The sequence below is a fragment of the Drosophila virilis genome, chromosome X, assembly GCF_030788295.1.
Source record: "Drosophila virilis strain 15010-1051.87 chromosome X, Dvir_AGI_RSII-ME, whole genome shotgun sequence".
NCBI classification, from domain to species: domain Eukaryota; kingdom Metazoa; phylum Arthropoda; class Insecta; order Diptera; family Drosophilidae; genus Drosophila; species Drosophila virilis.
This window is the reverse complement of record NC_091543.1, coordinates 13,077,609-13,102,325: the sequence shown is the minus strand read 5'-3', so window position 1 is coordinate 13,102,325 and position 24,717 is coordinate 13,077,609. Positions and strand designations below refer to the sequence as shown.

Here is a 24,717-nt window from a genome sequence, read left to right as displayed (position 1 = left end):
TTCTTTTTTTTATACTTTATTTATATAACTTATGCTAATTGAATTAAGTTTTAGTACATTGATTTAGCGTTTTGCAAGTCCTTTTTTTTTGTTTTGTTTTTTTTTTTCTTTTTTTTTTCACGCCAGCGCCTATGGCACATTTCTTATCAAGCATAGCATTCATATATATATTTATATATATATACATATATGTATAATAATATAATTTTTTTATTATTTTTTTACTTAATTTTGTTTTCAGTGTACCTATATAATAATAGTATCTAAAAAATAGCTTCATGTATTTTATATAAATTCAGTATTTGTTTTAATGCAAGCTTTAAAAATTGGCATTTCCATTAGTTTAAATTTTAGTTAATTAAGCAAACACATACACATACACATGCACATACACTTACACTTTTACATATAGAAAAGTCAATGTAAAATTCTATTGCATATATATGCACATCCCAAATAGCTTTCATCTCATATGCCAGAGCATAAACAAAACGCAAATAATATAATATAGCATACTAATGATAATGATAATAATAATAATAATACAATTCGCGAACTGAGAACATAGTACAATATATATTTATTCAAATATGCTGGCAAACGGGCATTCATCAAATCCATTTATATTATAGGACCAACTTTTTCGATCATTTTCTAGTCTTGTCCGAACTAACAACTGTTCAAATAGCCTTACGAGCCGAGTGCCTATCTTGACCATATATGCTCCATCGGAACTCGTCTGACAGCTTAGCTATATTCATTTAATGATCTTTGAAACATTATACATATATTGCGCAGCGAACGAATCACATTGTTATATTTCTATTAATTTCATTAGAAATAATTACATTTGATTTAAAGCCCGATCTCGAAGGGGATTTCTCTGTCGATTTCATTGAAATTTTAGGCATCAAATATAATTTTAAACCAAACGAATCGTTCAAGCATGCATAGTTATTTCCTATAAAGCAAGAGTTCTGCAAGGCTACTCAACAGAAACGATAAGAGTATATAATTCGATTTGACTGCACTTTCATCAATTCTTGTACTTAAACATAACAAAGTTAAATTACAAAAGCTAGATGGCTGACATAACATATTCATATAAGTAGTATATATAGATATGCCCAGCAACATTATTAACTTGGCTTTGCGTTCCATTGTGCTGATTATATCTGAGTGAGGGGGTGGTAGACGGGGAAATTGGTGAGTGTTAGATTTTGAGCTAAAATTATACAACAAAATGCAAAACATGGCAAATCAGTTACAAATTACAGTTACTCGTTACTCGCTACTCGCTACTCGTTACAATTTGATTTTGGTTCTGTTCTGTTCTGTTCTAGTTGATTGCTGGACATGAAGAACCATTAGGAACGCCTGCTAAATACCAATACAAATCGAAAAGAAAAAAAAAAAAAAACAATACTAAAAGAAATTTACAATATACAAAGAAAAATTACAGTTATTAGATTTAGTTATTGGCTGCGGTCTCTGTCCAGATTTGCAGTAAGTACAATTCCAAAACATATAGGCAGCTATAATAGCGATAAAAGCGAAAGCAATTTTTAATGACATTCTCTATGTATATAAGACTTATATATTTATATGCATATGCGCTTAGCATGTATAGTCGTATATCAATTTATTTGTATATATATAATTATGTATATGATGCGTTAATTGATTAATAGTTGTATAAGGCTTGCTTGCAAACATAGTTTTTATTTTCTTTTTCATTTTATTCCATTGTGTTTTTCCATTGCGCATTTAATGCACGGCATCAAAAATTAAATAAAAAAAATTGTTAACAATCAAAAAAAAAATTAATATATATATATATATTAATAATATAATTAATATATATATATACATATACATGTATATAAACAAGTTGATGCAAATGCAAAGTAAAAAAAAAAATTGTATATATTATTTATATAGTACAAAACAAAACTCGATTTTTTGTTCTTTTTTTTTTACAATCTAGCAAGTAGCTTAAACATATGTTGATTTTAATTTTTTTAATTTGATTTTGCAATTTATTGTTAACTATTCGAAATGTGTGCGGCAGCTGTTTCGTTCTAATATTAACTAAAAGATTATTGAACATCATCAGAAAATATACATATATATATTTCGATATTTTTTTTAAATAGTTGTTGTCTTTAAGGAATCTCCAGTTTGTATATAAAATATACAATAAACATATTGGATCTTAAATCCATCAACTGAACTAAATTGTGATTTTGCATTTAAGCATTTCTACAGCGCAGTTCACCTGAATAGTTGCACTGCCAAAAGGACTTCAGCTTCGACTACACCCAATTAGAAACTTATCAAAACCTAATGAGCTTTTCCTTTGGCTTAAGTACTAAATAAATATGTGCTAAGAAAAGTTATTCATTTTTGTTAATACATTTGCAAAATACACAAAATTTAAACATTTGAATTCAAATAATAACTATTAATTATTTGTTCTTTAATTTTTAAAAGATTTGTGTCAAATGTAATCCAACAAAAATATAAACAAAATAATAATTATGAAAATAATAAACATACAAATAATAATCAATATTGAATAATAAAAATCATAAAATAAAATGATAACAATATTTCGAATTTATAAAAGTAAAGCTCATTAACTAACGATAAGGCATTGGGCACATTATCTCAACTAAATTGATAACAATTAAAATGTTACCTTCTGCTCGTAAAAACTGAAACTTTCTCACAAAGTTTAAATACATATTTCAGTAGTGCACCTATACAAATACCCAGCGCTGTGCGTGCACACTCAGTACACTCAGTATTTTACAAAATTTAGAGAGAAACTCTTTTGCCGCACACATGAAAAATAGGCTAATGAAGCTGAACTGAATATATAATACTTGAGAAGTGGGCGTATTCGACGCAACCAGACTTATGTACTAGTATTTAGGGTTGTTTCGCCTGTTTTTGTTTTTGTTTTGCTCTTAGTTAGGAATTTGCTTTTGCACTTAAGTTTAGACACGTAGAAATTGTTGTTGTTGTTGTTGTTGTTGCAGGATCGTTGAAGCCAGCAGATCCGGGAGAATGAATGCGAGAGAGGGCGAGAGAGAGAGAGAGACCGTGGCACCTGCAGAGAGCAAGAGAGAGAGAGAGATGGAAAGTGAGCTAGGGTACCTTGAACTGAATGAATGTGTCTACTCACTGCACTGGCGACAACTCTGCTGAAGCGATTATCTCCCAGTTTCTAGACACGATGCGTCAGATGCGTGGAATCGCTGCGCTTGGGCGGCGGCGGAGGCGGACGCTTTTTGCGCAGCGCCGCTGTTGCATCTGCCACAGCCGCTGGCGGCGGCACTGGCGGCGGACCAGCTGCATCCACTGTTGTTGTGGCATTGTTGCTGTTGCTGGTGCCGCCCGCCCCATTGCTCTGGGCATGGACATTTTCGTAGAGCGCATACTCGTTGTGCGCATATTCGTAGTGCTCCTGCACCCAGTGACTGACATTGGCCGTCTCGCGATAGTAATGCGAGGAGTTGGCGCCCGAGTTGAGATTGTGGGCGGCAAGCAGATCCTCGTTGTTGAAATCACGAAAGCCGAGCACCTCGTGCGGCGTTGTTGCCGGCTCCAGTTTGCATTTCTGTGCCACCTGCCACTTTTTGCGCATCACACGCTGCAGATCCTTAAGGAAATCGCGCGGCGGATTCGATGCTGATTCCTGCAGACGCTTCGGTGATGTCATCACATCGCTGCCATTCTGACTGCAGCCGGACAGTCGCGACAGATCGCTGCGTGGTGGCAGCAGCGGCCCGGGCGAGTAGATGGGCTGCGGCTGGGAATAACCGGCGCCGGCGCCGGCGCTACCGTTGGAGCCAGTGCTGAGCGTTGTGCTGGGCGCACGCATCGGCAATTGCGGTTCCGGTGAGCACATTTTGCGGCGCAGCAGCACCGGCGAGTCCGCAAACGAGACCTTCTTTTGCACGGGCGCCGGCAGCGGCGGCAACTGGGCGACTGGGCCGCCTGCTGCAGTGCCGCCCAAGCCGACGGGTCCCACATAGTCGGGCGGCGCTTTGTAGGGTGGCGCCGCTTTCAGCGTTTGCTTGACAGCGGGCTTCATGGGCTTTGCGGGCACCGCGGGCGGCAGTGTGCCATTGCTATTGGGCATGACCATGCCCATGCCCATGCCTATGGGCATGCCCATGCCCATGGACATGGGCGTTGGCGTCAGCGGCGATGTGGGCTCCACATAGGCCAGCACATCCTCGGGCGGCGGCGGTGGTGGCAGTGAGGCCAGCGATAGCTGTGATCCGTACACATCCTGCTCGTCGGCATGCAAAGCGGGTGGCGGGGGCGGCGGCGGCAGCGAGTCCAGCGACAATGTGGATGAGCACATTAGCTCCGCATCGCTGAGCCCGGGCGGCGGCTTGGCACAAATGCTGGGCGTGGGCGTCGGCGTTGAATTGCTGGACGACGAGGAGCCGCCATCGTTTGTCGCCGAGCAGATCACCTCACGCTTCACCGCCGCACTGACTGCCACGACGGGGCGACGCTTGAGCGTGCCGCCGCTGCTGCCGTTGCTCTCCTGCGATTTGCGGCGACTGTGCCGTCGCGTCAGTGTGCCGCTGCGCTCCGGCGAGGCAGCCGATTCGCCGACCGCTGTGGCGGCTGCTGTGGCCACCGCCACGGGGCCGGTGGTTATTTCGCCCACTTCCTTCAGCTGGCGCGTCATTGTGGTCAGCGGCAGATTGGGCTTCATGGAGGGTTTGCGCTTGATGGTGCCGGTTGTGAACTCCGAATCGAAGGCATTGTTCTCATCCGACAGGCAGCCACTCGAACTGGAGCTGGAGGCGCGCGAGATGCGTCCGCTGCTGGAGTTCGACATGCTGCTTATGGCCGAGGAGACGCTGCCGCATTGCGATGGCACCGCCGATGAGATGCTGCTAATCGATTCGCTGCGCATCGAGGCGGCAAAGCTGCCGCCGGTGCCGGCGCCCGAGCACAACTCCTCCATGAGCAGCTTATGATTGTGCCACAACTGTTTGCCATATTTACAGATGCGTATGGCGGTCAGCCAGCGATCCAGTGTGACGCCATCCTCGGCACACAGCATTTTTAGCGAGCGACAGGATTTGCCCAGGGACGAGTCCACCGCCGATTTGAAGCCAAATGTATAATCTGTCGGAGATTTGTATTTTTTGCGCCAGCCCATGCCCGTGTAGACATTGTGGCCGCTGAAGAGCGTCAGGCAGGCGAGATCGCGTGTGTTCTTCGTCTTCTCCTTGGGAAAATAGTAGAGGCCCGAGGAGCGCAGCACGAAATGATGCCGCTTCCAGGCCTTCTTCGGATCGGCCTTCATATAGAGCGGCCCGTCCAGCTGCAGCTGGGCGTGCGTCTCAAAGAACTCCTCCAACAGCATGTGACGCGTCTGATCATCATGCTGCGAGCCGGGCGCCATCTGTGGCCCCGGCAAATAGAGCTCGGGTTTGGCAAAGAGCGCCACCTTATCCGGACGCTGCTGGAACAGTACACGATTGCCGGCATCCGAATTCCACGTCATCAGATTATCCACCAGCAGCTCATGATCCTCAAACAGGCGCTCTGCAACAAAGACAAGAAATTTGAATTGTCGTAACCAATTGACGGGGCATAGGCATATGTAGATGGGCAATTCCAGAGCCAAGACTCGACATGCATTTTGCAGTGGAACAAGATGCTTCTACCTCCCCAAAGACCTACTGCCTTATAGTTCTATCAGATCTCGCCCAGCATAAACCGAACCTAGTTTATGCCTTGGCCTGCAGCTAACCGGGTCTCTCGCGAACAAACTGCTCCAAGCAGCTAGATCTTGTCTGGAAATGGAGACACGTTACGTGACAAGCAAAATGGAAATTGATTTTCATTTGCAACTCAAAAGTCGGCGATGCAATCTTTTTACTTAATCCAATAAATTACACTTGGCTTTCAATTAATAATTTACCTATTTTCTTTTTGGATTCAAGCGATAATATTAAACGCGACGTGTCACACGCTACGTGACATATATTTATTTATTATTTTAATTTTATTATTGAGAGAGGCGTTCCGGAAAGTTAATAAAATCTTGCGTTTTTGTATACCCTGGCCTCATTAAAAATGGGTAGAATGTATTTATGCCAATGTATGTAACTGGCAGAAGAAAGCATCTCCGATCTCATCAAGTGTATATATTCTTGATTCAGCCATGTCCGGCTGTCTGTCCGCCTGGCAGTCATCAAACTAGTCATGTAGCTTCTAGAAGAGTGTGTATATCTAGTATATTAGGTATATTTTATTGTATTTTATCCATCTCTGTCTGCCTGTGGTCTGTTTTGCTGATTGCCCTTCAATTTCGGAACTTTGGAACTGCTCATATACGTGCTGCTTTTGCTTTTGCTATCCACTCACCCATTTGCAGATCAGCCAAGTGCTCGACCAGCGCCCACGTGGGCTGCATCTGCACATGATTCTTGTCGGCCAGCAGGCGCGTCACATGGCCGCAGCCCATGCGCTCATCCACGAGCAGCGACTTGGACGCACCATCGGACGTGAACGCCTTGACAAAGAGACGCCTCACGGAGGCGCTCTCGAGCTTGTGCAGCGCCAGCTGTATTTTGGCTGCCTTTGTTGAGGACTGCAGCGGCTGCTGATGATGTTGCTGCAGCTGTTGCTGCAAATGTACTTTCTGCTGTTGCAGCAGTTGCTGTTGCTGTTGCAGTTGCTGTTGCTGCTGTTGCTGTTGCTGCTGCAGTTGCTGCAGTTGCTGCTGCTGTTGCAGCTGTTGCTGTTGCTGCTGCTGCTGTTGCTGCTGCTGCAGCGAGGTGTTGGACGAGGCGGATGACTCGCTGGAGAGCAGCGAAACGGTGTCACTAAATGCCGAATCATTGTCCGGCGATTCGGTGCGCGGCTCACGTGGCGTCACAACGCCCAGCGTAATGCCCATGGTCATGTGTCCAGTGGTGATGCCCATGACTCCAATTCCGATGCCGCCGCCATTGCCTGCAGCAGCACTGAGCCCAATGCTGCTGGGGCCATTGCCGTTCTCTGAGATGCCCGACGAGGAGGATGTGGTGCTTACATCGCCGGATATGCTGCTGTTTGTGCGTGAATGTGTGCGCGACGAGGCTGCCGATACGGTGGCCAGGCCAGGTGGCGGCGGAGGCGGCGGAGTAGCCAAACCTCCAACAGCATTAACGCCAAGACCGGCGGCGGTGGCAGCTGCCACGCCGGGCAGAAAGCTCGCCTCACCGTAGCTGATCTGGGCCTCGAGCAAGCTCAGCTCGCCGAGTATCAGATCCAGCTCGGACTCTTGTGTATCCTCCAGATTGGCCATGGAGATGCGATAGGAGGCGTGCGATTTGGCGTCCGGCGTCGTTCGTTCGCTGCTCTGCTTGCGCAGTTTGACGGCGCCAGCGCCGCTCGAATTATCCCCAATGCCCAGCAACTTGTGCTGTGGACTGCCGCTGGTGACAGCACCAACTGCCTCCGATCCTTCGCTGGCAGCGCTGCCAACGATGATCCCCTGGCTAGTTAGCTGACTTATCTGCAAGGAATCAAACACAACAAACGATTACAAATTGTCTCCAAATAAACGAATGTCAACCGATCCAAAACTGGTTCAGCTTTCTATGCACTTACAGTATATATTCAAACTAAGTCCAATTAGAGAGCTTTCAAATCCATTTCAAAGTATTCAAAAGTATTCTTTAAGAAAAGCATTTATGCGATTAAGGCCCTCTTTGAGTCAGGCTCACAACTTAAGCTCGCTTGAGAATGTTTCTAAAGCAGCTTAAAATATATTTTTAAACAAATCGGAAGACAGTTGACAAATATTTGGCCACTTTAAACATGTTGAAACTAGATCGTCTTATGGCTCGATTAAATCTGAACGGATTGGTTAAGTCTTTCTCTTAAAACTTCTGAGATCCTTGCGTGGACAGACGGACGGACTCGGCTCGGAGCTGCTTCCCTTTTTTTAACCATTTTAAATGAGTCCACGAAAATTGAGAAGCATCAAAAACTGTCTGCAAAGCGTTTAAAGAGTTGTTCCAAAAATGGGTTTTAGAAATGATTCGACAAGAGTTTTGCTTCAGAATGGGATTTTAATTGGAATTAAGTGGCGAACCCGAACGATTAAAAGCGCTTTAAAGACGCCGCCAAAAAAAAAAAACAGATTTGAAATTGGGTTTAAAGTAGTTGAAAGACTGAAGTCTTCTATTTCTGAAAGTTTCGCCAGCGAAATAAACACAATTCGTCAGCTGATATACGCATTTAGTTGTGTCTCAGTATATTTGATATTCAGACCAGATTCGCAAGTAGTGTTGCAAAATGCAACAAAAAAGTGTTGCTTAAACAAAACAGTTGTTAATCAAATATGAAAGGGAATGTATTGAAAGTGAGGGCGTTGCAGAGCACGCCAAAAATATAAAAAAAAAAAGAAAAGGTAACAACTGACTGACTGACTGACTGACTGACTGACTGACTGACTGGCGGCATATGGTTTATGTGCCTAATGAAGTGCCCGTTGCAGAGTGTGCCCCGATCCGGACGTTCCCGCTGCCATGCGCCGCACTGTTGGCCATAATAATCAGCGCAGAGTTTTTTGGTACGTGCCCAGGTCTCGATCGCGGCTCAATCGCAGCTGCATCGAGTCGAGCTGCAAACACGTTACACATTTCCGTTTCAGCGGCACCAACCAATAACAACAGCAGGAGGAGGAGAAACAACAATAATAATCAAAGCTGAGCCGCTGCAGCTAAACCCCCCCCCCCCTCCTCCCTCCCTCTCTCTCTCGCTCTCTCTCTCTCTCTCTCAAGCTCCACTGCTAGCCAACCCCTTTGATGATTGGCATTATTCCAGCTGCAGTCGCAGTCGCTGATAGTTGAGCGCTTTTTATCGCCCAAAGTTGTCGCTTAAGTCTCCGCAGTTGTTGTCGTTGTCAGAGTTGGCAAGTGTTAAGTAATTCTCCTATACATAAGTCACGTACTAAAGACTACGACTGGCAGCTAGCCAGAGCGAGAGCTAGAGGGAAGCCAAGTGAGTGAGAGAGAGAGAGAGAGAGCGAGTGAGAGCTGCGAGAGGAAGTCGGCGACTGGCAGGAAAAAGGAGCTACACACAGATTTGGCTAAACTCGTCGCGACTTTCGTCACGTTGCAACAACGACAACAACAACATAATTATAATAATATTTATACAGCTGTAACTTTCCTAGGAAAGAATAATATCCGACAATTCCAAGAGCAAACCATGCACTAAAAGAAAACTTCTCGCAAGAAAAATAAACTTTGTTATTATTGTTGTTGTTTTCCTTTGGGCAGAGCAACACGAAGAGTCAGTCAAGCGGGCGTTCAGCCCGTCCATAGTTATCTATATTTATTTTGTTTATTAAAAACGAGCGTCATCCCAATTATATACGACATCAAATTATGAAAAAGCCTGCAGCTAAGCTGAAAGGTGCGCTTGTGCTTGAGGAGAAGAGAGCTTAAAACTAACTAACCGATGAAAGACAAACGATGATATTTATGAATTATAATCGATTAAATTTATCGATAACAATCGATGTGCATCTATCTCTTTTAGTTTTGACTAGAATCAGCTTCCAATTGCAGACAACTAGAAATGCAATCGACTTATCTTCCCAATATATTCGCAAGATAGTTTTCCTATAAAAGTTTGTTCGATTGCGTTTGTTTCTCTTAACAGGAAAAAAATTGTATTATATTGTTAACATAATACTCCAAGCAATCGTAAGCACGTGAAACAATGCTGAAAAGTAATACAAATGCGAGCTACTGGCAACAAATCCAACATTCGTAGCCCTCTCCTAAGTGTTACGCGACAGAATTCTTGTGAACTTGCAAATCTGGATAGAGCTCAGGTTGTGCTGATAAATGGGGCAGAGATAATACGAGAAAAGTTGAAGAGCTCCGCTTAGTTTTAAACGCCGAGAAAACTTAATACGAACTATGATTATGAACTGAGTTACTTATTCAGCTAAAAAGCTACCGCGAGAAATGCGATTTTCTGGCAAGCACCATAGAACTTTTGACTGGAAATGGGTTTTCTACAATTGCCTCGTGAAAAGCGCATTCTGTAAATAATGTTCTGGCAGCAGCTGACTTATGTATGTATCTTTCGCCATGTAGAACTTGAAAGACAAAGTCAATACAACTGAGAGTTTTATGGACTTACTTCACTTTGGTCGAGTGTTTGGATAAGTGATGTATTTGACACACACACACACACACACAGACGCAGGTTTGTTGTGATTTACCGCTTGACGGGCTGATTGGAGTTTGGAAATGTTTAACAGGTAACTGACAACAGCCAACGACAAGAGACGAGGCACAAGAGTCGCTTGGCGGTCGAGTGAGTCACAAAGATTTTTGGAGGCTTAGCGGTAATTGGCACTTGCTGACATGACATGACACGACACGACTGACTGACTGACTGACCATCTCTCTCTCTCTCTCTCTCTCTCTTGGAATTGCTGTCTAGTTGTGTGCCATCATCAGTCAGCCAAGTGGCGCATTGCAGCACGAAGGGCAGCTGAAGCTGCAGGCACACAGGCTGATAAAATCCAGGGACGCACAAAACGGAAAGAATATATACAATATGTATATATATACATTTAGAGAGAGAGAGAGAGAGAGAGAGAGAGAGAGAGAGAGAGAGAGGGGGGATAAGCGTTCAAATGGGTAGTGGGCGGGGGTAAGGGTATGGGGCACGAGGTCGCTCCACAATGGATCGGTTGGACGACTGCGTTGATTTATGGGTTCAAGTGTGCTATAAACCGCGTGTGTGTGCGTGTGTGTGTGTGTGTGTGTGCGTGTGTGTGTGTGTGTTTTGGTGGCATTGCTTTTGACTATTGCCATTACCAACTTTAATTTTGTGCGGCAGACCCAACCCTAACTCCGGCTGCGACGACCCCGCTGCGACCCTGCTCTCTATGCGTTTGTTCAAAGTTCAATGACAGCTTCTGTTACAACAACAACAACAACAACAACAACAACAACAACAACAACAACAACAACAACAACAACAACAACAACAACAACAACAACAACATAAGCCAGCGGCTATTCTAATTGAGTTGCATTGACAAACACAACGAGTACAAAAGAAATGCCTCTGTGGAAAGTATTAGACGAGTGCATACCCTATAACAAGCTGCAAAGTAGCGCAAGATATGCGAGTACATGCCCTATAACAAGCTGCAAAGTAGCGTAATATAGACGAGTGTATACCCTGTAACAAGCTGAACAATAACGTTAGATACACTCGCACTCTCAGCCTAAGCAACAGACGAAAAGTAACTTCAAGTCAACTTAATCATAATCGAAAAGCTTTTAGAAATACTTGCCCTTTAACCTCTAGACAAGAGGAAAGTTAACCTCTATAGATTGGATATATTTGTTGCATATCACAGTTCACAAATGATTTATTGTTAATAATCTCTGTAGTGTATTTTCTCGCCTCAAGAAATTGGATATATCCAGGTGTGCAGCTGAAAGCTCGCCTGGACTTGGCACCTATACACACGCATAAAGAATAACAAGCTGTTGGCCCATTCAATGGTTTACAGGGTATAAAAAGAAGCCAAACTCCATCAGCAGCAGCGGCATCGAGCGCCACACACATTGAGGTCGCGTCGCAGTTGTATTGTGATCTCTTGTTAGTTTACGACCTGCTATTTGCATAGTTTATACGATGTCTATGCCAGTTGTTGTTGTTGCTGTTGTTGTTAAGGTACGAATGCGAGTACATCCATTTGTGGGCTTAGACACTCAAGCGACTCGCTCGCAACTAAGTGCCAACTCGAACAACAACAACAACAACAACAATGCTAATGCACTTGGGCACATTCTGGTTGTCTGGCTTTTCCCTGGCTTCTTGACTAAGATCAACAGGAGAAAGCCAGAGACAGAACTTTGAACTCAAATAAATCTTTGGCTGCGATCGATTGTTATTCGGCCAGCGATTAACATTGAACTTGTTGTGTTCACTGGAAAAACAATTCTTGACCAACTGCGATCGCTTACGGTTTGCTCCAATTGCTGTTGCAGCTGCTCACCTTCGGGCGTGATCTTGGCTCAAGCTCAATGTTTAGACTCTAATTATGGCTATAGTCGAGTCGATAATCGATTGGTCACATTCGGCTTAAATTCTGCTCTATGCTGGCGAATAGTTGGGAGCGGGTAGTTTTTCTCAATAGCAATTCACAATAGAAGCTCTAACCTTCGACTAGCATCAGCTCATGCTGGAAACTGTTGTTGAAATAAGAAGAAGACGAACACACACAAACACAGATGCTTTTCTGACAATGTCAAACTGTGACTGTTTGATAGCAGGGTATATGAGAGTTTATGAACTCAGTTCGCAGTTAACATAGAAACTGACCCATTTACAACTGGAATAGCTGGGATAGGCTTATCCAGCATGACCTCGACAATTGTTGAAGCATGTTGCATGTTCGCTGATCATCGCATTGGTCAACCCCAAGTGACCGAGTGACCGTCAAAAGTAGAGTAGGGCTGGGTTTGAATGGTGGGCGGAGGTTGAGTTAAGCAGGTGCTTTACATTTGGCTAATTGAAAGCATGTTGCACAAATTGTAATTGTAGCCGTAATTACTTTTGCTCAACTGTGCCAAGCATATATAGAATAATCATACTAAAGCTTAACTAAGTAAATGCTGCCATTAACTAGGCAACAACAACAGCAGCAGCACTTTAATTAACAAGCGTGCAAAAGCTGTTCAGCCAAATGACGTCATGTGCATTAAATGCTGGCAGGGAGCGGAAGGCAGAGTTGGGTCTGGCTCACCTGGCTCAACAACTGCCCGCTTCCTCTGCATATAAAGCATAAAAGCATATATATATATGTATATGTATATAAAATATTTTCATGTTTGCGGACATTTACAGCAACTTCCGTAGACAATTAATATTAATAACAACAACAACAACAACAACAACAATAGAGCCAAACTGTGGCCCAAGTGCGTGCAAAGCGCCTGAGCCTGTCCAACAAAAATGAATAGATATAAAAAATGGAAAAGGAAAACACGCTAAGAAAATGTTATTGTGTATAGCCGACACCCAAATACCCTTACAGGCAGCTAACACTTATGTAATTAAGGGCTTGAGTCCAAATTAAATGAGAGTAGCAAAGTTTTCGACATTTTTTCTAAGAAGTCAATTCACGTGCGAGCGTGGAAAATGTGTGGAAAGTCAAAATATTAACTTAAACATAAAATAAATATCTATACAAGGCCATAAAGCAAATAATATACATACATAAAGGAAAGTTGCCAACTTCAGTACTGACCAACAATTCCCTTACATAAGTTAGGGTATTAGAGAACTAAATAAATGAATGCATTAAGTTTAGCATTTGATGGTCGTGTCGCGTTGGCACATTGCCTTATAAAGCGAATCCCATGCTGATTTCTGTTGTTTTTGCAAATTTGTCGCTCGTAAAACGACTCTATTCAAATTTCGAACTTCGAAATGATATGTGAGCGGAGTATGCTGGTTCGTTAAGCAGCTTAATTGTCAAACAGGCCAAGTACGCCGTTTCCTAATCACCAACAACAGCAACAGCAACAGCAACAGCAACAACAGCAACAAGGGCAACATCAAATTGTGAAACCAAATAGAAGAAACATAAAATACATATACTTTTAAACTGAAAGAAAACCTTCTACACATTCTACACATTCGACACATTCGAGCAATTCAATGCCATCAGCAGACGGCAGCTGAATATTTATAAGTTATCAATTTCATTTCACTTATATATCAGATTTCCAATAATTCCTTTAGAATTTTGTCAGATTCAATTACGAAAACTATTTCGACTCAATTCGAAGATATTCAATTAGCAGCTCAAGATCTCTTTTAAAGAAGCTGCAAACGGATCAATCATCTTCAAAAACAATAAAGAGCAGAAAAGTCTCGGAAAAATTATAGAAATCGAAAACTGTTAAATTCCACACTTAAGTCCAAAAGTTTAATAGCCTCGTACTTGAGTCGAGTTCTAATCAAAAATGGATCTCTCAAACTGACTTAGAACTGCGTACCTGAGTTGGGGAACTCGAGTAAGAGTTCTGAGAATATGTTCAAAACTTATTATAATAATATAATATAATTTGATTGCGAAATTCGTATTGCATTAAAGTGAGCGTATCCGATCTGAGATACATATTTTTGAGACGCAGCTCTATAGCATATAAGCGTCATATAAAGGCTGTTCTCTGTCGAGCGAACCGAGTTTGACTCAAGAACTTGTCCTTAAAGAACAATATCGCACCAAGACTGGAATACTATATCATATAGCTGCTATAGCTATAACTGCATATATTTAAGAAAATTCTAATGCACTTCTTAGACAAGTACTTCAAGTACATCGGCTCAAGCTGATCCTCCGAGTGCTACGACAGCTGCACAAGAAGTTTCGAATGTTGATTGATTTTTATTTGTTGGTTTTCGGGTTTTTATATTTTTTTATTTGGGCAAATCCCCCAACTTGAAGCGTGCTCAAACAGACCAAAAAAGTGAATGGAAGCAACACGCGACCATCGGAGCGACCCTTAAGGAAAACAACAATAAAAAAAAAAAAACCATCTGTCGCTGCATACAAAATGAAAGACAGAGAGAGATAGAGAGAGAGAGAGAGAGAGATAGATATATACAGATATTTTAGCAAGAAATGTTAAAGAAATCTGCAGCACAATCTTTGGTTTTCATCAAACGTTGCTTACTTTATTCCTCATTCGCTTCTCTTTCTTTCTGTTTTTTTTTTTTTTTGCTTTCTTAGGGGCTGTTTTTCAGTTCCTGTTGCACTGTGACGCGTGTCCAGGCAACAAATCGGGGCAAGCTGGTTTTTTTTTTTAGGGTTAAAATGCATAATGACTAACGAGTATCTTGAGGAGTGTCTACAAAAAAAAAAAAATACACAAAAAATGGACTGGGGGCAACGGCTGCGTGTTGCACCTGCCACTTGGCTCAGACAAAGCCGGCAGCCGAGCAGCGTCCCGTTTCGTCTCTTCCACGCCCAAAATGGTAAAATGACGCGCATTCGATTCCCCCTTTTCATGCCTCTCCCTCTACCTCTACCCTCTCTATTGTCGCCGCTGTTGATTATGAGATCAAGATAAGCGTCATCCTTCTCTTCGTCATCGTCATCAACGTCACAAGTGGCCGAGCAGATGCGTTCTGAGTAGTTCCTTTGTGTGTGTGCGTGTGTGTGTGTGGGTACAGTCCACTCATTAGTCTACACTCTGCGAAAAACTGACTGATTGATGATGAAGCGTTAAAGCTGAACAGCTAAAACTTTAACTACAATTCTCTTATTTGATAAACTGGAATATTTATTTGAGCTATATTTTTATATATTTTACAAAATCCCATCCCCACCCAAATAATCGTATGCACCAGATCATAATTCCAGCTATTTCAAGTGTGGAAAATAAAAATTCTCAGACTACTCAAGCCCGATCTTGGACTATTTAGAATTTAGTCTCAAATAAAGTTGTTGTTTTTATTCTTTGCATATCTATTGATATAAGAGCTATAGCTATTTATCACAAAAGTCAGTTAGCTGGTTCTATAACATAATTTCTGTCAGTGTAGTTGTGGGTAGTCACCCGGCAAATGCGGTATGTGTAATTTGATACCACAACGTGCTCCGGCGGCTTAGGGGTTAGTCGGTCGACTTAGACAAATACACACACACACACACACATACATATATATGTGTGTGCATGTGCAGCTCTTACTTTAAAGCCCATAAGGTTTTTGGGCGTCATCAATCACTTGTTGATTTCACTCTGGGGCAGGGCGAAGGGGAGTTGGCAAATGGAAGCGCGGAGTATGTGGAGCAGGCAAAACATTTTTTATAAACATTTCAAACACCCCCCTCCCCCCCTCCCCTCCCCCGCCATCAACCACCAACCAGAGTACACAATAAATCATATCAAGGAATGAGAAGTTCGAAAAAATTATTTATGTATTATGTAGTAAAAAAACATATGATTACATGCTCCAATAGAAAAACGTCGCCCTGCACTGTCACGGGGTGCCCGCCGCCCCCCCCCCCCCGATCCCATCCTCCATTCTTTATTGCCAGACTGACAAATTTTTATTGCAGCTCAATCAAATTACAAGTCGCCCTTTTGTTGTTGTTGTTGTTAGAGGTTGCATGCGGCGATCGGAACAGGGGCACAATTTTGTTTGTGCCGGGTCTCTGAGGAGAGGAGGAGGAGGAGGAGGAGGAAAAGTGGTTGCTGTTAAATACAAAATGAGCTAATGAAATGTCGTCTGAGTCAGCAGTTCCAGCTGGGAACTCAAGAAGTAGAAACAAGAGGCAAAAGAAAATCGATTTGACGGAAAACAAAAGAAACAACTTTAGATAAGCAAATATAAATATAAATATAGCATACGGACTGTATCCCGACACCCAATCATAGTATCAAAAAAAAAAAAAAAAAAAACTTACAACTGTTTAAATTTAAGTGGAATTTATGGAGTATTATTTCACAGCCAGTATTATTTACCAGGGCTGCGACCGTACCGCCAGGTGCTTTACTTTAAACAACTTTTATTTATTTCAAATATGATAAGAATATTCTGAACATTTTAGATTTACTTAACGACTTTCTATTGAATCAATGCTAAGTATCTGTTTTTTTTTTTTTTATTCAAGCAAAATAAATTACATGACATTGTATTTCCGCCCATTTTTCACGCTTGTTGCTGGAAATTGTCATAAAAGTTCACAATTTCCGAATGTCTCGATTTGCGAGAGATCACTGTACATCTTTTGCATGTATATTTTGGGCAAGATTTGCTTCAAAATAAAATCCAAAAAACGGTTTTTTGTTTTCGGAATCGCATGGAGAGCAATTAGGCGTGGAATGCGGAACATCAAATGTGCTAAAATGCCATATAAATTATACATGCTACACAATACAACACTATAATCACATACACACAGATGCTATGCGTGTGTGTGTGCGTGTGTGTGCGTGTGTGTGTGTGTGTGTGTGTGCTCAATTTGTTGATGTTTATGGCGAGCTTTTGACGAAGTCAAGTGCTGCACTTAATTAGCAAAAGGCGGCCTGGGAACAGAAGTGCGACAGCGAATGGGAATGGATATGGAAATGGAGGGGGGAGGGAGGGGGGGACTGGGAATGCAAACAGCAACAGTGGAATGAAACGGGAATGCAAACAGCAACAGTGGAATGAAACGAAATGGCAACAGAAACAACAAATGTACGTGGCGAGGCACATCGAAAATGTGCGACAATTTTTCCATTTTTTTTCTGTCTTTCTTTCTTCTTCTTTAATTTTATGTAACATTTGGCGGGCAGGAAATGCCAGGCGCAAAATGTTTGCAATGTTCGCCAGATCTGCAGCAGCGCAGCAATAGATTAAATAGCCAGAGACCAGAAGATAAAAAAAAAATGCGCAGAGAGTTCAATGCGCTAAATAATCCCAAAAACAACATCAGCGACATACATGTGCGCGTGTGCGTGTGTGTGTGTGTGTGGATGTGGATGCCAGACTGTGTATTTGTGTGCGTCTGTGAGAGAGCTGTGGCAAAATGCAATCTATTAGAGAAATTGGGTCACTGCACGCCCACATTGGTAACAGTCGTTTCATTCCGCACCGCACCGCACCGCACCCCCTCGGCCCAAACTGATCTGATCCGATGCGATGCGAGGCGACAAGCAGCAACAGCTAATCGTGTTTAAATATAATTTACAAAATGCGGCAAACAAAAAACCGCAGCTAAAAATAAATTACAAATACAAATAATATTAAGCTAATTTTGTAATAAGACAGAGAGAGAGAGAGAGAGAGAGAGAGAGAGAGAGAGAGAGAGAGAGTGAGTAAAAGCAAAGTACAAGAAGTCACCATTCGGTTTAGTTTGTGTTTTTGCCTTCCTTCCACCAATACTACAAAAGAAATTACAAGAAATGCACAGGGTCAGCCATGTGACAGAAAAAGTGGGGTAGATGTGTGTGGGGGGGGGGTGTATTTAAAAACGGAATGGCAAGCAATGGAATGAAACATGTATGAATGCATGCACATATGTGTGTGCGTGTACGTGCGTGCGTGCGTGTGTGTGCGTGTGTGTGTGTGTGCTTATGTAGCTCAATAGATGGACAAACACACAAACTGTAGCTAAATTGACAAGGCTGTTTGGGTAGGGGTAGAGCGATGGGTGAGGCGCGACGAAGCGTCGTGTGAAGCAACAAGCCAAGTACATAATTTCGAAATGAATATGGCGACAAAAGAATTTTTAAATATGTACGCGTATGCGTATATGCATGCATGTGTGCGTGCGCGCACACATTTCCCCATTTTGGTTACTAAACGGAAACAAGCGATAATAAAATATTTACAACAACAGCGTAAACGGCAGCGGCAGCAACAGAAACAAAAATTAAAATGAACAGCAACAGAGATGTCGCGTCCGCCGTGGCCGCATAAATACATATACATACATACATACATATGTACATATTTTAAAGATGAGCGCAGCCAGCGTCGCTGCCGGCAAAGTAAAGCATGGCATGGCAAAGCAAAGTCTGGCATAAGCAGCAAAGCGTGTAATAAGAATGATGAACAAAGTAAAGCACTAAAAACAACAACAACAGCAACACGCAACGGCATCCCGACGTCGCAGCGCAGCCATGTGCAAAAGTCATATGGGTGCTGTTGCTGCGTCGACAGGGACCGCGACGCGACTGCGACTGCGACTGTGACTGCGGCTGCGGCTGCTGCGCGTATTGCCCGGCAATTTAAAATGCGCTCAACTGAGCGAATTCACTTCTGGCTTTGGCAATCTCCGCCGCACAGTGGGCCAAGGCATAGCCTTGTGGGGGCGAACCAATTGGTGCTGGTCTTGTCCGATTTCATGCCGAAAAGCTTATGAAACGAACTACTTAAAAAATGGGAAGTAAAATGTTGCAACACTTAAGCACATGTATGTATTTGATATGAGTGCGAGACAAATTATGATTTCAAACGCACATCGAATTGAACAAATGTATGTTTGCCTTGTCTACGCACAGAATCAGAAACAGTGCATTTCATTATACATAAGTCTAAAAATATTATGGAAAATGTGTTCATTTCGGTTCAGGGCAAACAGTATGAATTAACTTCGCCACAAGGCTATATTTACATATATATGGAAATTTATGTGTATGTATGTATGTATGTATATACAGTTGTGTATGCTGCCATGGAAGAGGCGTGGAAAATTAATAGTGCATCACAATAAAAATCTTCCGAAAATGTACAACATAGACACAATACACAAATTGAGTTAGAGTTCAAGTGGAGTTTTTTTTTCTTTTGTTAATTGTTATTTATTATTCTGAATTCTTTCTTCCCCCAAATATGAATGTTTAGATCCATTGTGTTGAATTTCAGTTCTTTTTATAGAACTTTTCTACCAGAAAATGTAATAAAAACAACGACTTTAAAGTAAATTGGCAAACAGAAATCTTAATATAATCGACATTTTACAACTAAATTGACGTATTTCTTGAAGATTTATGATTTACACTGCAATCCATAACAAAATGTCACACTGTGCTCTGTGATGTGTACTTCACATTCCGCTACTCACACTTGCACGTTTACTTCTAAATCGCTTGAAAGGGTAAAACGGTAAACGCCTGAATCTCTGTGTGCATGTGTGTGTGTGTGTGTGTGTGTGTGTAGTGGGCAATGTAATTAAAAAGAGTTGAGCAAATATTTGACGAACGTGCAGAAGCAATTAAACGGCCACACCACCAATAACAACAACAATCGCGAGAGAGAGAGATGAAGAGAGAGAGCTTGTGTGTGTGTGTGTGTAAGTTATGCGGGTGCTGCTGCAGGAGCTGCGAATGCGGGTGGAAGGATGACGCGCATACCAAGACCATATGACTTTGCAGAAAATAAATTAAAAACAAAATTTAGTATAAAGAAACCGGCAAAAACAAGAGGCCAGACGAGGCGGCGTTGCCATATCCGAACACGAACAAATTTCGCTGCCGCATGCAGAAAAGTTGAATGAAACTACACACAAACACGCACACACACGCGCGCACAAAGCACGTGTGTGTGTGTGTGTGGGAGTCTGCGGTTTGTAGTAAAGAGTGCGGCGATGAAGATAAGGCACAAAATGAAACGAAGTAAACAATAATAAAACCATAAGGCATATGGCCGAGCAAACCCCCTACTAATGCTCCCTATCATTTGCCCACAATATTTCCCGCCGCATCGCATTGATTGGAACATAAAAGCAAATCAACTAAAGTCGATGTGCAACCGCCCCCGCGCACACGCACGCACACACGCATACAAGACAAAAGCGAAACACATTAACTGCCAAAAAGAAATAACAGAAAACAAAAACAAAAACAAACAACTCTCTGCTGGGCTCGCTCTCTCTGTTTCTTTCTCCCCCTTTGCTTAACTTGAGCTTTTGCAGGCAAGTAAACAGGGTTGTATGCAGGAATAAATGGATGAGTGTATTTGTGTTCTGTGTGTGTGTGAGAGTTGCTCTTACCGCGTCAATGTTAACGTCAATTCGATTTCGATTGCCAACCGCGCGCCGCTGTTGTTGTTGTTGTTGTTGCTGTAGTTGTTGTTGTTGTTGTAGTTGTTTGTATTCTGCTCTTCAATTAAAAAAGGCACTTTTAATTATTGCTTCGTTTGCCGCGTTTCACACTCGCGTTTGTAGTTGTGCTGTATAAACAAAAGCAGCTGGAGCTAATTGCTTTTGCTATTGTTGTTTTTGTTGTTGTTGTTGTTGTTACTGCAGCACAAGGAACTTAATAAACCCCGAACACAAACATACACAAAAAAAAATAACAAAAACAACGAGCACGAAGCGACAGCAAAATAGGTATTTCACAATAAAAAAAAAAAAACAAGGACCGATAAATTAAATATATAAAAAAAATTAACTTTTACTGAATTGTCGCCTTTAATTGTCGAGCGCGCGCTCGTTACAATTTACAATTTGTTATTTTTTTTTTCGCTGTCCGTTTTCGTCTATCCGCAGCGCTGCTGTCGCCCGTCTCGTGCGCGCATCGGTCGAAAGATAAATGCGAGCAACGGCGACGACGCGCTCACTATAAACCTCCGCTCACTCGCCCGCTCAACGGCTCGCTCGCTCTCTCACTCTCTTACGCATGGCGACAGCGTCGAAGGTAACGCATGGCGTACAGCGAACAAAATTTGTGGCAACGCGTGTGACGTCACACGTTTTCTTGACTGCTTTTGTAAAATATTAATTAGCTACACATCTGCACAATAATTATAAGTTGATATATTCATTTTATATGATAAAAATGGGGCTTTATACATATAAATACAGTGGTCTCATCGAGACGTTAGAACTCTTATATATGAGAGCCTGTATTTGTAATGGGAACATAAACATTTATTATTATTTTCAGCATATTATAATAAATGAATATTATTATTTCAGCAACACAAAACTTGAAAAACTTCGCAGATCTATCAAAAGAATTTAATTTGTAGCGAATATAATATTTATATTCATTCTATTTTTGCTGTGGGTCGTACCACAGTGCCGATTTACAAGCCATTCATGATGATAAAAGGTGTAAATTATTGAGAGAGAATTAATAAAGAAACTGAAGCAGCAATCGAAAGCTATAAAAAAAAAAAAACATATTTGAGTTAACTTTCGATATCTATAAACTTAAATTAACCAAATGTCGCGCTCTCTCCGCACAACCTTCTAATGCGTTAGCAACGGCAAAGGTGCTGCCCATTGGCAAAAACAATTGAAGCCGACTGGCAGCACTGGCAATTACACACGCAAAAACCCAACACACAAAACAGGACCTGCTGCTGAAATGTGCCGTTAGCCACAACTGTGCGCTCTGTTATCGCATCCTGTGCGTATCCTTGAGGCATTCAATGTCACTCGTTCGCCTCTTGGACATTTCTTTTGGCCTTTCTTTTGGCCATTTTCGGCACACAAAGCATGCGACACGTAATTGCAGTTAAATTTTATTGCAGTCACGTAGCTCTGCAAAACACAACTGGCGTGTAAAAAAGGTGACTAGCGGGGGGTTGGAAAGGCAAAAGTAAGATTTAACCGCTGCGGCAAAAACAAAGAAACGCAAAAGCAACAGAGTGCGTTGTTGATCTGCGGCTCCTTCTGCTTCTTCTATCTGCTGTTGCTGTTGTTGTTGTGCCGAACATACGTCAACGCCGACGGCTTTTGGCTTTGTATGTTCTTTTCTTTCATTCTTTCTCTTTTTGTTATGGCCTTTGTACAAGCAATTGTATTTTGAACTTCTCTTGTGCATTGTTGTTTTTATTTTGAACTTCTTTGCTTTAGAATTTATGCACGGTGAAAGTAATGGGCAAAAGTTTGTACCATGTACAAATCGGCAATTAAAGCTTCGGTACTGCTCGACTCTGTTGTGAGTTACACATATATCCTATATGGGGTATCGATGAACTTTAGACACCCTACATAATTGCCTAGTTAAGTTGTTAATCACCATAAGATGCAACTATTTTCTAGTCAGAGAATTCGTTTTAATCAAATTGGAATTAAAACTGGTTTTTAACACGATTGTAATTTGAAAATTTCCGTCAGTTAAGTCTAAAACTGATTTAATTCGAATACAGGGTATTTAGCAGTCGACTTTCAGCCACAAGTTTGCTTTTACGTGTTTTTCATTGCCTTTTTTCTTTAGCCGCAGCGGCAGCTGTAGCTATGCAGAGATTAATCATCAGTTGGTTAAATAGTCTTTGAGTCATTCGTTTTCCCAGTTGCCTCGTTTTTGTGTTTCGCGAACTTGGCCAAGACAGAAAATAATGCTGCATGCACTTTGTACCTGCCTTCACAAGAGTACAAGCTGCCCACCCCTTCACACACACACACACACACACACACACACATCCACATTCAATGAAAATCTTAAATTATTTATGCACATGGCCATAGCAGCCACGCCCCCTGTCAGCCCACACGCAGCCAAAGACAATTGCTGCAGCAGCGACTGCGCTGCTAGCGTCGCAGCCAAAGTTACTCATATGAAAAATATCTAATAAGAAAACCAATAAACTGTAAGAAGAGCTAATGCAGCTGACTGCGGCGTTGACTTCAGCTGCGACGCAGACAGCATAACGCAGCGCATCGGTTTGTGTGTGGGGGCGAATGTGAAGTGGAAGTAAAAGAGAAATACATACATGCAAGCGAACACATATGCATATATACGTATATATATATACATATATATATGTATGTATATGTACGTGTGCGTGTGTAAACTTACATTTGTTGTTGCTGTTGCTTCCAGGCAATTTAGCGTATTTTGTTGTCGTGGGTGCTGCTGCAGATGTTGTTGTTGTTGCTGTTGTAGCTGTTGCTGCTGATGTTGTTGTAATAGTTGCTGCTGCTGCGCGGCAAAAGCACCACAATCCATATTACGACGTCGACGTCCCAAGCAGGAGGCAGGAGCAGCAATTGGGTATATAACAAAGGAACTGCGGCTGTGGCTAAAATGGACGTGATCCGATTTAACGGCGCTTGATCTCTCGCTCTCTCTCTCTCTCTCTCGCTGGTTTCTCTTCAGGGCCTATGTCTCTCACTCTGCACGAAAACTCTTCGCGCTCCCTCTTTCTATCGCGCGCGCACCCGCTTTTGATCAGTTTGGCATAAATTTGCGACTGCGTTTTGAATTACAATGCGCTGTGGAATTGGAAACCCGTTGCACTTATTTCAATTTCTGTTAAATTTGCATTTCTCTTGTGTTTCTCGCATTTCTCGTGTTTCGTGCTTCGTACTTTGTGCATGCCCATGCATTCTTAAACCGCTTCCTTTGCCTGTCGTTGCTGCTGCTGCGGCGGCTGCTGCTGCTGCTGCTGCTGCGTAGGCGAATGCTGTTACTCCAACACGATAAACCGAGCGTGCGAACAAAACGAACGAACGAACAAACGAGCGAGCGAGCGAGCGAGCGAGCAACGACGAACGACGACTGCCGAATGAACCCGAAGTTTGTACGCTGGAGCTGGGCTGCTGCTGCTGCTGATACACCCACACATATGCATGCAAATGTCTCTTTGTGTGCTGCTTTTGTTAGTATTTGTATGTATGTACGTGTGTATGTGCCTGCTGGTGTGTGTGACCGTGCGTATGTACTCCACTACAACTGCAACTGAAGTGCCGTTTCGTTCGCTGTTGTCGCTTTTACTTCATTTTTCCTGTCGTTTTGTTATTCCTCGCCTCCAACTGTTTCCTTTATATGCTGCCTTTTTCTTGTTGCGTTTTTGGGTGTAGTCAGTCAGCCTTTTTCTTGTTGTTGTTGTTGTTGCCGTTGTTGCTATTGCCGCTGCTTCTGCTTTTGCTGCTGCGCTGATTGCATTTGATATCCATCTTAAAATCTAACATTTGCAATTGCCTTTAATTAATACACAAATTACACTATATCATTTGCATATGCATGTGTGCTTTCATTTAATTTAGAACCGAAAAAAATAAACAAATATTACTATTGAGCTACGAAAAAACACCCGTGCGTAATTTCCACGAATTTATGTTTGTCGTGCGTTTTTCTGTTAACTGGGGATGTTGATATCGCAGCGATATCTATCGATATTGAAGTCGCGAATATGCGATAATTTTATTTGATAGTTAAGAGTGAATATATCGATGAATAATGA

At 42.2% G+C, this 24,717-nt stretch overlaps 1 protein-coding gene across 2 annotated transcripts; it reads right to left on the bottom strand.

Annotated features, from left to right (window-relative positions):
- Positions 1-24,622, bottom strand: pico. 2 transcript variants are annotated; one of them, XM_015168700.3, is made up of 4 exons: positions 23,331-24,622; positions 6,409-7,543; positions 3,191-5,583; positions 1-3,115 (listed from the first exon to the last, which is right to left on the bottom strand). In XM_015168700.3, exons 1-3 carry the CDS (start codon positions 23,478-23,480, stop codon positions 3,233-3,235), a joined length of 3,636 nt encoding a protein of 1,211 aa, XP_015024186.2. In that variant the 5' UTR covers positions 23,481-24,622; the 3' UTR covers positions 1-3,115; positions 3,191-3,232. The 2 variants fall into 2 exon arrangements, with proteins under 2 accessions (XP_015024186.2, XP_002059526.2); XM_002059490.4 differs by lacking the exon at positions 23,331-24,622 and adding an exon at positions 20,573-20,673.
- Positions 24,623-24,717: the final 95 nt, after the last annotated feature.